This window comes from Oncorhynchus nerka, linkage group LG21 (assembly GCF_034236695.1).
Source record: "Oncorhynchus nerka isolate Pitt River linkage group LG21, Oner_Uvic_2.0, whole genome shotgun sequence".
In the NCBI taxonomy this organism is placed as follows: Eukaryota; Metazoa; Chordata; class Actinopteri; order Salmoniformes; family Salmonidae; genus Oncorhynchus; species Oncorhynchus nerka.
In genome coordinates this window covers 6892454-6908822 of record NC_088416.1, presented here as the reverse complement: position 1 = coordinate 6908822, position 16369 = coordinate 6892454, and the positions used below count along the sequence as shown (strand labels likewise).

The 16369-nt window shown below is 42.1% G+C and overlaps 1 protein-coding gene across 5 annotated transcripts; it reads right to left on the bottom strand.

The window, feature by feature from the left end:
* Positions 1 to 10472: 10472 nt before the first annotated feature.
* Positions 10473 to 15995, bottom strand: LOC115142498 (zinc finger protein Gfi-1b-like). Of its 5 annotated transcripts, none has more exons than XM_029682018.2 (7): positions 15371 to 15995; positions 15105 to 15169; positions 13719 to 14066; positions 13342 to 13502; positions 12775 to 12918; positions 11444 to 11609; positions 10473 to 11035 (listed from the first exon to the last, which is right to left on the bottom strand). In XM_029682018.2, the coding sequence occupies exons 3-7, from the start codon at positions 13990 to 13992 to the stop codon at positions 10872 to 10874; spliced, it is 909 nt and encodes a 302-aa protein (XP_029537878.1). In that variant the 5' UTR covers positions 13993 to 14066; positions 15105 to 15169; positions 15371 to 15995; the 3' UTR covers positions 10473 to 10871. The 5 variants fall into 5 exon arrangements, with proteins under 5 accessions (XP_029537878.1, XP_029537877.1, XP_064862310.1 ...); XM_029682017.2 differs by having other exon boundaries at positions 15515 to 15995; XM_065006238.1 differs by having other exon boundaries at positions 13719 to 14042; positions 15515 to 15995.
* Positions 15996 to 16369: the final 374 nt, after the last annotated feature.

Sequence of the window (16369 nt, the reverse complement as noted above, 5' to 3'; positions counted from 1 at the left end):
ATAATACAATTAAATATATTTGCAAAAAAATTAATAGTAATAGCAACTTGAGTGATAGAGGAAACATTAGGGAGAGTTCTGCTCAGCGGTATCTGCAAGGACTTGGAGGAGTTGAGTGGTCCAGTTTTTGATGAAGGATTTCATTTAGTCTTTGGTGGATGCTGTAATTCTTTCCATTGTGATGTGGTCCGTGAGAAGATTGCGCCATTGACAAACAGACAGCTGGTATCTCTTTTTCACAGTTGAGTAATCCTGTTTTCTTGGCGATATTTAAAGCGATTTAAAATGGACCGATGATGTTTGGGTGGTAGGTCTGACGACCCAAAAGGGTGGACAGTTTGTGTATGTGTAACGGCCGTTGTTGGTGGAAGAAAAGGAGGACCAATGCGCAGCGTGGTAAGTGTCCATATTGATCATTTATTATCATGCGAACACTAAAGTGGCTGTTCCACTGGATGTCATAAGGTGAACGCACCAATTTGTAAGTCGCTCTGGATAAGAGCGTCTGCTAAATGACTTAAATGTAATGTAAATGTAAACAAAATAACAACGGAGAATGACCGGAACGAAACGAAACGGTCCTGCCTGGTGTAGACAGGAAACAATCACCCACGAAACACAAGTGGGAAAAGGCTACCTAAGTATGATTCTCAATCAGAGACAACTAACGACACCTGCCTCTGATTGAGAACCATACCAGGCCAAACGCAAAACACAACATAGAAAAAGGAACATAGACAACCCACCCCAACTCACGCCCTGACCATACTAAAACAAAGACATAACAAAAGAACTAAAGGTCAGAACGTGACAGTATGGTTTCTTTCCAGAATTGTAGGGTGGGTTGACAGAGCCATGTGGTGTGAAAGTTGTTGTTTGGAGTGGTGTTCATTCATTTTGATGCATTAATCTGCTGTTTCTCAATCCTGGTTTTAGGGACCCAAAGGGTTTTTGCCCTAGCACTAACATGCTTGATTCAACTCATAAAACCTTTAGTTGGGAAACACTACATATATCTAACATTCTAGTTCACATGACTTTCAAATCCAATGTAGAGGAAATGTGCACATTTTTTCCTCCGCTAATTATTTGTGCTCCTTGCAAGTGTCTTGCGCCATCACTGTGTGTGCTTGAAATAACATGACTACAATCTTGTGTTCTTGACCACTTTTAAAATAAGTATGTAGGATATCTGGTGTCAACCCCAATCATGTAATGTATTCACACACACACACACACACACACACACACACACACAGTTTCCTGTCATAATAACATCTTACAAAACACATACTTACTTCTCAGTTTGGTAACACATTTATTTGTCAAAAAGTAGAGTTGCTGATTTCTACCATACAAAAAAGCATTAGCAGTAAGAACACCCCATTTCATGGATCTGTGATTGAATCTCTTGAATTTAAATCTGTACACGTAATGTAGTTTAATCTGTGATTAATAAAAGGTGTTAAGATACAGGAGGTTCCCCTGTGGCATTACTTTTTGGGGTTGTGATCCACCCCGTCCTCATCCACCCAGATCTCTCCGGTCTTGGCGAACTTGACCTCTTTATCGACAGTGAGGATGTAGGACTTGGGCTGACCCTGTGCATACTCTGCCATGAGGTTGTTCAGCCCATTCAGTGGGGATTCCTTAGGGCAACTATGTGAATTGTCACTTTCTACTTGGAAGCCAGTGACATAGAGGTTATGTGGGAGAATGCTCTTCTTAAAGGTGCCTTCCAGAATGAGGATGGAGTCGCCCTTCTTGAGATGACTCCCCTCGATGAGGTCACTGAGAGCCATCTTCTCTGACTTGTAGTAGAGACGCACTTTGCCACCTGTTGCGTTGGCTATATTACAACCTAAGAGAACAAGTGAATGAAACAGAAAGAGAGAGATAGATAGAGAGAGATAGTCAAAGAGTGAGATAGATAGAGAGAGATAGTCAATACTGGACAGTGCTGAAAGAAATGTGGTTGTCAATATTAGGTGTTGCTAGGAACACTGCTGAGAGCAACAGAGTCACACACTTGTTCACCTTTTGGAAAATCCTAAAATGTAAATGTTTAGAATTGTTCAGACAGATAATGACAATATTCCATACCAAGAAGGCCTCCAAGTCAGGTGACTTCTCAGGTGACCATGAAATGAAAATCAGGTGACCTGTCACCTGACCCTATAACTATGTCTGCCAAGCACACTAAACATTTCTTGGTTTGCCAGCCTTCGCCTGACTTCACTAGTATGCGTTCAGGGTGAACGTGAGTGTTATCTGCGCTACATTCATTGTTTAACCCCTAGTTCAACTTACCAACTTTTGATGTGTATGTTTGGACTCCTTCATTAGCATTGTTGTTCTTTTGATGTAAACTCTTATGCCTCTTTCTTTGTCTTTTCACAGAAACCATACTCAATCATACTCTTTCAAGTAGTCTTTATTCATGTGTTTGCCCTCTGTGCTGGGACACTTTTTGTGCTACAATAAATGGTTAAATGTTCTCTGGAGTCCTTGTCCTGTGGTGTATTAATTATGGAAACCGTTTAAGAACCAAAACGGTGAAAATCTCACTTAAGTTCATATTCGTGGCGAAAGCATAAATTGGAGAAAAAAACACTTAAACCTCACATTTGTATCTCAAACAGACCTGTTTCATAAATGCTTGCTATTTCGTCCGAAGATGTCGTCCCCCTGAAGCAGATGAGCTGGCCAATCAGCAGTCTACTCGCACGAATATTTAATGACCAGTATACGCCCACACTATTCCAACATGTTTAATTAAATATTTTTGAAAGGTAAACTATTTCTCTCCTATTGTAATTCATTATAGGTAAAATTTCATTGAAATCTGAAAACACTTAAAAATAACCGCTTTAAACTAACTGATCTATGCACCATCATACCAGGTTATGTAATGCTTTAAAAATAAATGCACATGATATTTGGCTACGGAAGTGCCATCTCTACAGCTTCCGTCCAAAAACAAATCCCATGAAATGACGTCAGCAGATACTGGCTAGTTACAAGTGGCTGGCTTAGCTAATGACCTAGCTACGTCGTTCACAGCACGCATGACCAGAGTGACACAATGAACCAAAGGCACACCCCATTTCTGTTTGAAAATTGAGAAAGGAGTTTGACCGTTATAGCTGATTTCCTGCAATTCTACATATTTTGCCATTGCTTACGACACGTTAGTATGCTATATGGGGGCCCAACCCCAACCCCAACCCCAACCCCAACCCCAACAATAATTTATTGGTGGAGAATAATCAACTTGTTCTGAATATTGAGGGGGACATGGAATCCCATGTGGGATGGGCCACAGGCTAAGTGGCAACAAATGTGTTCATATACAGAGTCCCTGCTCCAGTTGGACTGGGTTACATACCTTGCGCATCGCTGTTGACGTTGATTGAACCACTAGCTCCCATTGCTGCCAGAGAGAGGGGGAAGAGAGGCGAGAAAGAGGATGACAGGTACGGAGAGAAAGTAAATCTCCAAATTGTAAATGGCTGATTGATTTAAATTCTTGAATTTGAATAAATGGTAAACTACTATACACAGCACCACCATCAGGATGCTACACTACAGACAGTACCTATAACAAGTATTCACACCCCTTTAACTTTGTGTGTTAAACGACAACTAAAATGGATTTAATTTGGGATTTTGTCACTGATCTACACAAAATACTCCATAATGTCAGTGATTTAAAACAATTAATACAAAAAGGTGTTATTCTGATGTATTACAATGTATTTAAAATCAAATAATAGGTTGCATTGACTCGCTCTGTGCAATAATTGTGCTTAACATGATTTTTTTGGGGACTGATCCATCTCTGCACTGTACCCCATACATGTTAAATCAAATTTTATTAGTCACATGTGCCAAATACAACAGGTGTGGACCTTACAGTGAAATGCTTACTTACAAGCCCCTAACCAAAAATGCGGTTTAAAAAATACGAACAAGAAATAAAAGGAACAAGCAATTAAAGAGCAGCAGTAAAATAACAATAGCGAGACGATATACAGGGGGTACCGGTACAGAGTCAATGGTGGGGGGGTGGGTGAGCAATGCAAATAGTCTGGGTAGCCATTTGATTCGATGTTCATTAGACATACACCATATCTATAAGTTCCCTCAGTTGGCCCTGCTCAGGTCATGCCACCATGCCTGTGTTTAGACAAGCAGCCCAATTGTGATCTTTTTTTCACTAATTGTTCTCTTGACCAATCAGATCAGTTCTGAAAAAGATCTGATGTGGTTGGTCAAAATACCAATTAGTGGAAACAAATACCAGAATTGAGCTGCTTGTGTAAACGCAGCCTATGAAGCTTTTCTCGTCAACAGCCGGCTCTCTCTGTAGTAATTAAGCCTGGGGACGAGATTACCATGAGGCCAATAGTGATTTTAAAACCTAAACCTAAAGGCATATATTTTAAATAATGTATTTACCTGTGTCTGGGTGTTCTTCCTTGGTGCAGTGGAGGGTTTGAAGGTTGTAGTAATCAGGTGTTCTAGTGCAGAGTGGAGAGATGGCTCTGCTTTTATAGGGTAGATCTTAGAGGGAGGGAGGGAGGGTCGGTGGGGGGTTCTCAGCCCAATCTAGGTAAAAGTTTATGTGCCGGAGAACTGAAGAGAAAGATTCAGTTCGAGAACCGACGTGGGCGTCACAAGAGCTGTATATTTAGATGTCAAACACTAAAACGTATTTTATCTCAAAGTACCATTCCTTGAACTACCCCTGACAAGTAAATCACAGACAATCAAGGGAGTTTGATCACCTAAAATAATAAAACGATGATCAGACTAAGAATTAAGACATTTGCTGGGGTCAGCTCTGACCATGTAAGAGTCTCTGAGTTGCTATCTATGTGGAGTTGTTCTCTTGCTTATTAAAACTGATCTCAGATCAGCTGGTATCAGGGTCTTAACCTGAAGGTATATGCGCTATCTCAGGTCCAGTTTGCGTTGGAAGCCGTAGAGGCGGCAGTGGTAGGGCTGGTTGCCACTGTGCTGACGGCTGTGGGTGATGTGGTTGGAGCTCTTTGCCACACACCAGGCACACATGGGGCTTCTCACCTGGGATAGGAGGGCAGAGGGGACATACTGTATTAAAGGGGAAGTTTATTATTTTATAATGTAATGTTAGATTGTTCCTCACCCTGAAAGTAGTCTATGAGCCAGGAAAAACTAACACATGTTTAAGTTTCTTTAAACAGCCACTACAAACTTCAGCTAACTTCATCCAAATCAATGGGAGTGGCTGTTTAAAAAAAAAAAATCTATATATTCCCACACTCCGGCACGTAGCCACTTCATTTTTAACAGGCATCACATGCCCCTACCACTCCCATAGTTTTTTTGTTCTTTTATTTTAAATAGTTAATAATTTTCTAGCGTGACCATGATAAAGTCAATATCCCTATGTCCATAGAATACATATTGACTCACCTGTTTGAATGAAGGTGTGTTTTTTTTTTTCGTATCAGATTTCTGGCAATCTTTTGCCACAGTATTGACAGGGGTAGGGCTGCATATCAGAGTGGATTAGCAGGTGAGTGGATAGGGTGGAGGAGCGCTTGAACACTTTCCCACACACCTTACACAGCCAAACGTACGCTCCTGAAACACATGAGGACAAAGCATATAGGCCATATATTTTGTGGAACATTTTATTTATTGGGTTGTCACATTCATTTCTAATCACAGTTTCATATGAAGTTTAATGAATCCTTTTTTACAAATACACCAAAACAAACTAATATAGGTCATAAAGCGTAGACCCCTCAAACTCAACACTGGACTTCAAAACCAGTTCCACACTATTTCTTCTTTGTTCCCCTCCAATCAGCAACTGATTTAGACCTGAGACAACAGGTGTGAGCGATTAATTATTAGGTAGAACAGAAAACCAGCATGCTTCAGACCTTGTAGGGTAAGATTTCAATAACCTTGGTATAGGCCATCTAGTCATGTATAGAGTCTGCTTGTGGTGTGTTTCCTGTATACAGTTTATAACTGGCATCAAAACCTTAATAAACAGTCCTGGTGATAATACACAATATCACATATTTCATTAACTGTATCTACTTTGAACCAAGGTTGTGGTCAAAACCATTTCGATGACCGAATTAAAATGGAATTCACCCCAACCCTGCTTTAACATGCACAGTTATGAATAGAACTACTGTTCCCTGAAGGAGGGAATGAGGTCCGTGGAGGCTGCAGAGGGGGAACGGCTCGTAATAATGGCGGGAAGGGTGCAAATGGAATGGCATGAAATACCTGGAAACCATGTGTTTCATGTATTTGATACCATTCCACTGATTCCGCTCCCATCATTACCACGAGCCCATTCTCCCTAATTAAGGTGCCACCAACCTCCTGTAAATTAGGTATACCTCATTTATGATATATTATGGTATATCATTTTGACCAATCAGATTCACCTGAAGAAATCACGCCCAACCTGGCCAATGGATGCCGAACCCGCCCTCATAAGCCTGCCTTCCTGGCTAAAATACCGGGGCTCGTATTAATTTCCTCAATTTAGTACCGCTCTTCAGCGAGCCCAAACCCTCCGACGGAGAAGGCCAAAATAATTTATACCTCGCTCCCTCCTTCATGGAACAGTAGTTATATTCATAACTGATAGCAGATGTTCTGAAAGAGTTCCAAAACCTGGACCCGTACAAATCAGCCACCATACCTTCTCCACTGTGCAATCTGGTTTCCGAGTTGGTCACGGGTGCACCTCAGCCACGCTCAAGGTACTAAACGATATCATAACCGCCATTGATAAAAGACAGTACTGTGCAGCCGTCTTCATCGACCTGGCCAAGGCTTTCGACTCTGTCAATCACCATATTCTTATCGGCAGACTCAACCAGATCTCAGTTGTAAATGAGAACTTGTTCTCAACTGGCCTACCTGGTTAAATAAAGGTGAAATAATATATATATATATATATATATATATATATATATATATATATTTTAATCATTCATTTCTATTGGGCACAAAAACATCAAACACAACCAAAACAAACAGAAAATGCATCCAACAAATGATTTTGGTCACAAGCTTGATGTAGTTATTGCGTGCTATGAATATAGGACCAAATAGTCAAATTTGTACTACTGTAATACACGTAAGTAAATTTGTCCAAATACTTTTGGTCCGCTAAAATGTGGCGACTATGTACAAAATGTGCTGTAATTTCTAAACGGTGCACCTGATATGGATGAAAATACCCTCAAATTCAAGGTGACAGTGTGCACTTTAACCTCATAATCCTTGTATAATTTCTAATCCAAAGTGTTGGAGTACAGAACCAAAATAAGAAATGTGTCACTGTCCAAATACTTTTGGAGCTCAATGGATATGGACATGTCATTTCTTATTCTTTGAAATGTCTAATATAAATGTGTCTTATCATCCCATGTGGGATGGGCCACATAGGCTAAGTGACGTTGCGTAATAATAAAATATAAATGTATGAATTTATATAGAGTCCCTCCTGCTGGACTAGGTTACATACTGGCCTGATTGGTGATTTGCCAGTTGAAATATCGGCCTTACCACCTTATATGCTTTGGTCTGATACGTTTACGCCTGATATGTCATGGCTGTCGTCATGGCTGTCGTCATGGCTGTCTGTGCCTGAAGCTGGAGTACTCTTTCCCTAACCCATTGTTGCTACAATGGAGAGGGACAGAGAAAGAGGGTGTGAGGAAGAGAGACACTGAGATGCTCCAAATATAAATGTAAAGCACGGTACAACATGCATTGAAGATACTGACATTTTTATTCAGTGTCAGTCACCCCTCATTGCATAAACTGGCAGCACATACGTCTTTTGTGATGTCTTGGTTCTTGATCCAAATCAGTCAGGTTTCAAGACTAGTCATTCAACTGAGACTGCTCTTCTCTGTATCACGGAGGCGCTCCGCACTGCTAAAGCTAACTCTCTCTCCTCTGCTCTCATCCTTCTAGACCTATCGGCTGCCTTCGATACTGTGAACCATCAGATCCTCCTCTCCACCCTCTCCGAGTTGGGCATCTCCGGCGCGGCCCACGCTTGGATTGCGTCCTACCTGACAGGTCGCTCCTACCAGGTGGCGTGGCGAGAATCCGTCTCCACACCACGTGCTCTCACCACTGGTGTCCCCCAGGGCTCTGTTCTAGGCCCTCTCCTATTCTCGCTATACACCAAGTCACTTGGCTCTGTCATAACCTCACATGGTCTCTCCTATCATTGCTATGCAGACGACACACAATTAATCTTCTCCTTTCCCCTTCTGATGACCAGGTGGCGAATCGCATCTCTGCATGTCTGGCAGACATATCCGTGTGGATGACGGATCACCACCTCAAGCTGAACCTCGGCAAGACGGAGCTGCTCTTCCTCCCGGGGAAGGACTGCCCGTTCCATGATCTCGCCATCACGGTTGACAACTCCATTGTGTCCTCCTCCCAGAGCGCTAAGAACCTTGGTGTGATCCTGGACAACACCCTGTCGTTCTCAACTAACATCAAGGCGGTGGCCCGTTCCTGTAGGTTCATGCTCTACAACATCCGCAGAGTACGACCCTGCCTCACACAGGAAGCGGCGCAGGTCCTAATCCAGGCACTTGTCATCTCCCGTCTGGATTACTGCAACTCGCTGTTGGCTGGGCTCCCTGCCTGTGCCATTAAACCCCTACAACTCATCCAGAACGCCGCAGCCCGTCTGGTGTTCAACCTTCCCAAGTTCTCTCACGTCACCCCGCTCCTCCGCTCCCTCCACTGGCTTCCAGTTGAAGCTCGCATCCGCTACAAGACCATGGTGCTTGCCTACGGAGCTGTGAGGGGAACGGCACCTCAGTACCTCCAGGCTCTGATCAGGCCCTACACCCAAACAAGGGCACTGCGTTCATCCACCTCTGGCCTGCTCGCCTCCCTACCACTGAGGAAGTACAGTTCCCGCTCAGCCCAGTCAAAACTGTTCGCTGCTCTGGCCCCCCAATGGTGGAACAAACTCCCTCACGACGCCAGGACAGCGGAGTCAATCACCACCTTCCGGAGACACCTGAAACCCCACCTCTTTAAGGAATACCTAGGATAGGATAAAGTAATCCCTCTCACCCCCTCCCCTGAAAAGATTTAGATGCACTACTGTTCCACTGGAGGTCATAAGGTGAATGCACCAATTTGTAAGTCGCTCTGGATAAGAGCGTCTGCTAAATGACTTAAATGTAAATGTAAATGTTGGTCTGTATACTGATTGAAACTGTTTTTAAGTCTCGAATCGAGACCAGGGTGGGTGTCAAATCAGAGTTGATTTGAGAATTCTCATTCCAATTAATTTATTGAATTTGAATTAAAATAGTAGACAACTTTAAACAGCACCACCATCAGGACGCTACACTACAGACAGTACCTATAATAAGTATTCACACCCCTTCGTTATGGCAAGCTTAAATGAGTTCAGGACAAAACATTTACTTCAAATTGAATAATACATTACATTGACTCGCTATGTGTGCATTAACAGTGGTTAACATGATTTTTGAATGACTGATCCACACACAACATGTAAGGTCCCTCTGTCGTCCCTGCTCAGGTATGTCACCATGAGACTAATCTTGTCCCCAGCCGGCTCTCTCTCTGTAAGGTCCCTCTGTCGTCCCTGCTCAGGTATGTCACCATGAGGCTAATCTTGTCCCCAGCCGGCTCTCTCTCTGTAAGGTCCCTCTGTCGTCCCTGCTCAGGTATGTCACCATGAGGCTAATCTTGTCCCCAGCCGGCTCTCTCTCTGTAAGGTCCCTCTGTCGTCCCTGCTCAGGTATGTCACCATGAGGCTAATCTTGTCCCCAGCCGGCTCTCTCTCTGTAAGGTCCCTCTGTCGTCCCTGCTCAGGTATGTCACCATGAGGCTAATCTTGTCCCCAGCCGGCTCTCTCTCTGTAAGGTCCCTCTGTTGTCCCTGCTCAGGTATGTCACCATGAGGCTAAACTTGTCCCCAGCTGGCTCTCTCTCTGTAGCAATTAAGCCTGGGGATGAGGTCACAATAAGGCCAATAGTGATTCTAAAACCTAAAGCATGTATTTTAAATGATGTATTTACCTGTGTCTGGGTGTTCTTCCTCTGTGGTGCAGTTGAGGGCTTGAAGGTCGAAGGGATCAGGTGTTTTAGTGCAGTACTTTTGGCTGTGCTTTTATAGGGAAGTGCTGACAGTGAGAGATGGGGCTATCTCAGCCCATCACAGATATTTAAATCCAGATAAATGTTTCCGTACCAGAGAATTGAAGAGAATGAAGGTAATGATTCATTTCCAGAGAATTCCAGAGAACCTACGCGGGCGTTGCACACGGTTTAACTACTTTTATCTCAAAGTGACATGCCTTTAAAACCACCCCGAGAGGTAAATCATTAAAAAGCAAGGGAGTTTGATCACTAAAAAAAACAATGATCATTCATTCATAACAATAATATCTTGTTGTTATCCAAATCTGAAAGTGGATAACAAAGAGTTTTAATGCACACACTTAAGAAAGCGATACTTTGGAATATAAATGGGATTGGAATGTTTCAAAGGTGTTTTCAACATATTTTCAGATATGACCCTATGATTACACTGAAAAAACAGAAATATATATGTAGGCAAAATATACAGTTGGGATTCAACTACAGTCAAGGTAAATGTTTGTTAGAATTTTTTGTGGAGCATCCATCCATTCTTCCATCCATCCCCAGCTTCTGTTACGCTTGTCCAGTTGTGCCCTTATAATGAAAAAATGATCTGGGGTCAGCTATGACCAATCTCCCGATTGTGAAAACTGAACTCAGATCAGCTCTTAGCCAGGGTCTTGACCTAAAGGTCTATGTACGGTAGTTCTTCTGGTTTTGTCTCAGCTCCTGTTTGCGCTGGAAGCCATAGAGGCAGTGGTAGGGCTGGTTGCTACTGTGCTGACGACTGTGGGTGATGAGGTTGGAGCTCTGGCTGAAGGCTTTGCCACACACCTGGCACACATGGGGCTTCTCACCTGGAATAGAATGGCAGAGGGGACATTACTGTATTAAAGGGGAAGTTCACTCTTTTATAACTTAATGTTAGATGGTTCCTCACCCTGAAAGTGAGCCAGGAAAAACTAATGCATGGTTCGGTTTTCTTTAATTAAACAGCCACTACAAATTTCAGCTAACTTAATCCAAATCAATGGGAGTGTTAGGGGCATGCAGTGGCTGTTAAATGTATTTATTTTAAAGGCCAAATCACTTCCCACGTCGCCAGAATATGGCATGCAGTCACTTTCATTTTTAACAGGCATCACATGCCCCTACCACTCCCATAGTTTTTAATTTTTTTAAAATATTTAAAATAGTTCATACGTTTCGAACGTGACTGTGACAAAGACAAGATCCCTATTTCCAGAAAATACATATCGACTCACCAGTGTGAATGAAGGTGTGTTTTTTCATATCAGATTTCTGGTGAAATCTTTTGCCACAGTATTGACAGGGGTAGGGCCGCGTGTCAGAGTGGATTAGCAGGTGAGTGGATAGGGTGGAGGAGCGCTTGAACACTTTCCCACACACCTTACAGCCAAACGTACGCTCCTGAAACACATGAGAACAAAGCATATATGGCCATATATTTTGTGGAAAAAAATATTTATTGGGTTCACAGTTTCAGGAGAAGTGTAATGAATCTTTATTTTATTTTTTACACCTAACAAAAATGAGTATAGGCCATATAGTCATCAATAGGGTCTACTGTGGTGTTTTTTCCTGTATATAGTTTATAACAAGCATCAAACTCTTAAAACTCCCTAAAGTCGATGTCCAGTGGAAATCTAATCAGCATTTAAAAAATCCCCACAAAAAAATCTGTCAGTTTAAGATAGAGAGATGTTGTTTTTGCATTGGATGCGTCTCAATCCACCACATCCGCCTATGTCGCACTTTCACATCTGAGGTGAAAGTTGACAGAGTTAGAGCGGTGTTTGTCAGACATCTTGACATCTTGAAAATCGGTCTTCTCACAAAATTGTCTGTGGTGTTCCGAATGTCCTACAAACTATTTTGAGACTCTCACGAACATGTACATGTTTTGCTCTAGGACGCTCACAAGACTCGTCTGAAGGTCCCCTGGTACCAGCTGAAAAAAATTATGATAGTATATATGGAGACTATTTAATGGCCAAAATATGGGGTTAAATACACGTAAAAAAGTAATAATAATAAAAATAAACAAATGTTTCCTGATCTTTCTTAAATCTCTCAGATATAGGAGAGACACCTCAGAACAAACTTCCTTTTGATATTTTTTGGGGACTACCTGTTGTTTCATGTAGTGAATCTGTTATTCAATGCGTTTGTATAGCCTAATAACAGTAAAGACCTGATACTTCAATGAGTCTTAAAATTCTAAATCAAATAGCTAAATGATCCTTGGTATGGCCTTAAAACAATTCCATATATCTTAGTAGAACAGTGCAGTTAATAACTTAATTTTAAAAAATAAAAAAAAGATATTTCCCACACTATGAGGTGGTAATAACACTCTGAAATTGTGAAATGATGATAATGCCCTTTTTCTGTAGGAGCTGTGTGAAAAACAAATGCCTGCAATATCAGCCTTTTCAGGCGGGATGGAACTTTTGTGCCGCATCATGACGTCACAATGTGATCTGATTAGAATAGACCTTTAAAACCATTTATTATGCATGTAATGTGGCAGGCAACAGGCCTGTATTTGCCTCATTAGGTGTGTTATTCCTACCTTGACCCTGTAGCTCAAAACCAGGTCTGGCCTATAGCGGTACGGCTGACTGTTAGTCTTTGTGTGTGCTGATGACGACTGCTTGTGTCTGCCACCATGGGACTTGTGGACGTGGGACTCCAGACCGGAGACAGAAAAGAAACTCTGAAAAGAAAACAAACACTTTCATGTGATTTGCAGAAGGGGAGAGCAGTGCAGTAAATACAATTGACCTATTATCTTAATTTAATCCTCACACTGGACTTCCAGTCAGAAACAGAATAGACAATCAAAGCACGTCAGGCTTCAGTTTCTGCACTTTGACCTTTGGTTAATAAAAAGGCTGTGTGTAGGTCTATCCAATCACCTCAGTGGTATTCAAATGAGTCAGAATTATTCATTATCCATGATGGAAGCAAACATAGCATTCTCTTATAACTAATATCAACCCTTTTTGATGGAGAGGATATATGTTTAATAATTCACCTTTATTTATACAGGTAAATAAATGAAGAATAGATCATTATTTGCAATGACGACTTGTCAGAGGGATAGAATAACAAAACTGATTTGGGATCATCCACTAACTTTTCCACACAGTGGACATTCAGTCCCAGTGGTCCTGTGGTCACTGATCTGGGGACAGTCTCTGTGTCGGGTCTCTCCCGGGAGGGGAGAGTCCACCTCTTCAGCAGGGCTGCCAGGGTTCAACTGGGAGGGAGAGTGGTGGTGCAGCGCAGCTCTATCACCTTAAGATGGGGAATAGCAGGTGGTTGAAAAGTTACATTAATTAGCCCCATCTTACAAGCAATCACTGATCTCTAGGTCTTGAACACATTGCTGTTTCAGTCATAACTTGAATGAACATTGTATAATAATGAATGATTTATGAGAGAACGATAATACACAAAACTGGCGGATGTACATGAGCTTGTGTTAGCTGAGCCTCAGTGTTCAACACCTACCTGAAAACATGGGACTGGTGGGGTGAAGGTAAGGGGGGCTATGTGAGGCAGGGTGGAGGGCTGGAGGTGGAGAGGGCTGTGGTGGGTAGGCCTCATTGTGTGTCACTAGAGACACTGCACTCTTCGGTGACGGCTGTCCCTGAAGGGTACCCCACTGCCTCTTGTCCGTTTCTGAGGGACCCACTGGCACCAGGGTCGTGCCCAAGCAGGGGCTACCTGCTTTGGGGCGCAGAGGGTGAGAGCCCCCCCTCCTCACCAGGAAAGAGCGAGGCATGGTGGGGAAGCGAGAAGCAGCAGGGGCACAGTGGGTTTTGTAGACTCAACCTAATGGAATGGAAGAAGAAGGCCCTGCAATATGGAGTACATGAAAATTGACATAATAGTCCAGGTGTTATTCAACCAACATACAGCAGGTGGCAGCAGTGCTTTGACTAACACAGTCACATACCACACTGCCATATTCATACAGCTTATCAGAGTGTAAGTGCTGATCTAGGATCAGTTTTCAGATCATTATGAATAGGATAACAGGACCACGGGGGACCTGATCCTAGATCAGCACACCTAATCGGAAATGCTTTCACACAACCACTCCTAAAGTAACAGTACTGTGGGTTTTGCTGACACTAAAATTATGAAGACAACATTTTGAAACCATAAAAACGAACTCCATACTGAAATCAGTTCAAATATGCTGAATGGAAATGCTGAGTTTTCCCAGCAGAGCTTTTCCTATATATTCATAAAGGAAGTCATTTATTTGACATTAAATGTCCAATTGACAGAGACATCTCTAGGCAGATCGTCTCAGCCAAGTCATTGCACAAACTCATTACTCTTGAGCTTGGTTGGATTGCTGCATAAACTGTGGCCACATAATACTAGCACGCAGTGTTATGAAACCATTCCACAGCAACTACCACCAAAATCCAACTAAACACAGCAGACCGTTATGTATTATCCCGACTCACCCTGTGAACTCTCTCCCCTCTGGTTGCACAGCCTTACAGGTGGCAAATAGTTAGAGACTTGAAGACGTAACAAGATATAAGACTAGGGGCAATAAAGCTCCCGAAAATATAAAAACTTGATTTCTTTTCCTATGCCGGATTCATACTATACTGGTTAAAAGCTTCAGATATCAAATATTTCTCATTTTAAGTATTCTATGTTACTAGGCAGAATAGTTAAATCTTTTGCCCAAGGGCCAATGAATGGATCACTGGATAAAACAGAACACTTTCGACTGTGTAATGTTGCAGATACAGAGTGGCATTTGAAATAGCATAATTAAGTATGATGCAGATACACCGGTGGAGATGAATGATGATTAGATTGAACACATTGGCCGAATTCATTTGGTACGGTAAATGCAGGTAAACTCACCTTATAAAAGAGGAATGACAAATCTCTGCAGCTAGCCGTCTTGAAGATGTCATCAGTCAAGTCACCTGGTGAGACGACAACAGAGCTTTGATTTGAAAGATGATGATACTGTACATGATCATTTCCTAAAAGCACAAAGCAAAAATAAACTCCTAATCTTAATTGCAGGATGGAATTGAAGACCGCAAGAAGTAATTTATGCCTTTATGGCTAGCGATGAAAATGTGAAAACCTCACTACAAAAAAAGTGTTTCAAACAAACTTACCAGATAACACGTTTTTTGAAAAGGCAAAAAGGCATACAAAATGTCAACATTTCACAAAGCAAATAGGCAGAACAAATACATTCTGGCTCAAATTCTAAATGAATTTAAACAAAATATCAAAATATGATATGCCAAAATGTTTACCTTACTCCCGAATCTCCCACTAGTGAACTAATTAAATTAAAACAGGAAGCTCAAATCATGTAACATTACAGGGAGAAAAAAAATCTATCTATATGCTCAAGTTTAAACTCTAAACTGTATTCAGATGTTGTGTTCAGTGAAGTCCAATGACGCGGATGGGGAAGAGCATGTCTGTAGCACCGCTCCACTCAGCAGCAGACACCTCAACCACAGCGCTTCCTCAGAAAGACCAGACCGACACCACTGCCGAGCAACAGTTCTTTCTGCTGCACTAAAAATCCACTCAGCGCTGTTTTGCTACAGTATATAGGACCAAACGAGTCCCGATGTACTCGCTCTAATCTCTTCACTTTCAAATGGCCAAATGTCCTCTTTGACTTGAGGTTGGTATACAAATCTCTAATATCAGTCTACTTCACTGTTATATCAAAATGATTCACATGATCACAAAACAGGAAGACGTGTTGAAGTGAGGCAAGAGAAAACCAAGTAACAAGAAATTGGATGAGGGGAGGATGGTGGGGTCACTTGAGTAACGTTCCGCAGAAAGTGTCGCCACACACAAGTGTTGAGACAGGAGGGGGTTTCAAAATGGAGGTTAGAGCAGAGAGCGATGAAGAGGGGAATCCCAAACAGAAATGAACTGGTAACCCAATGTCGTGATGAGCAGAGCGAGAGAGAAAGATAGAGAGGGACAGCGAGCCAGAGAGGATAACGGGTTCAATGGAAGTACAATGGATTTTATATCCAAATGAAGACAGGGTGCACACAATCAACACAACAACACCGTATCACCTCGACATGGCATCTGAGAATGTGTAGTGTCAATGTTCATTTTATATCAATCATCATCAA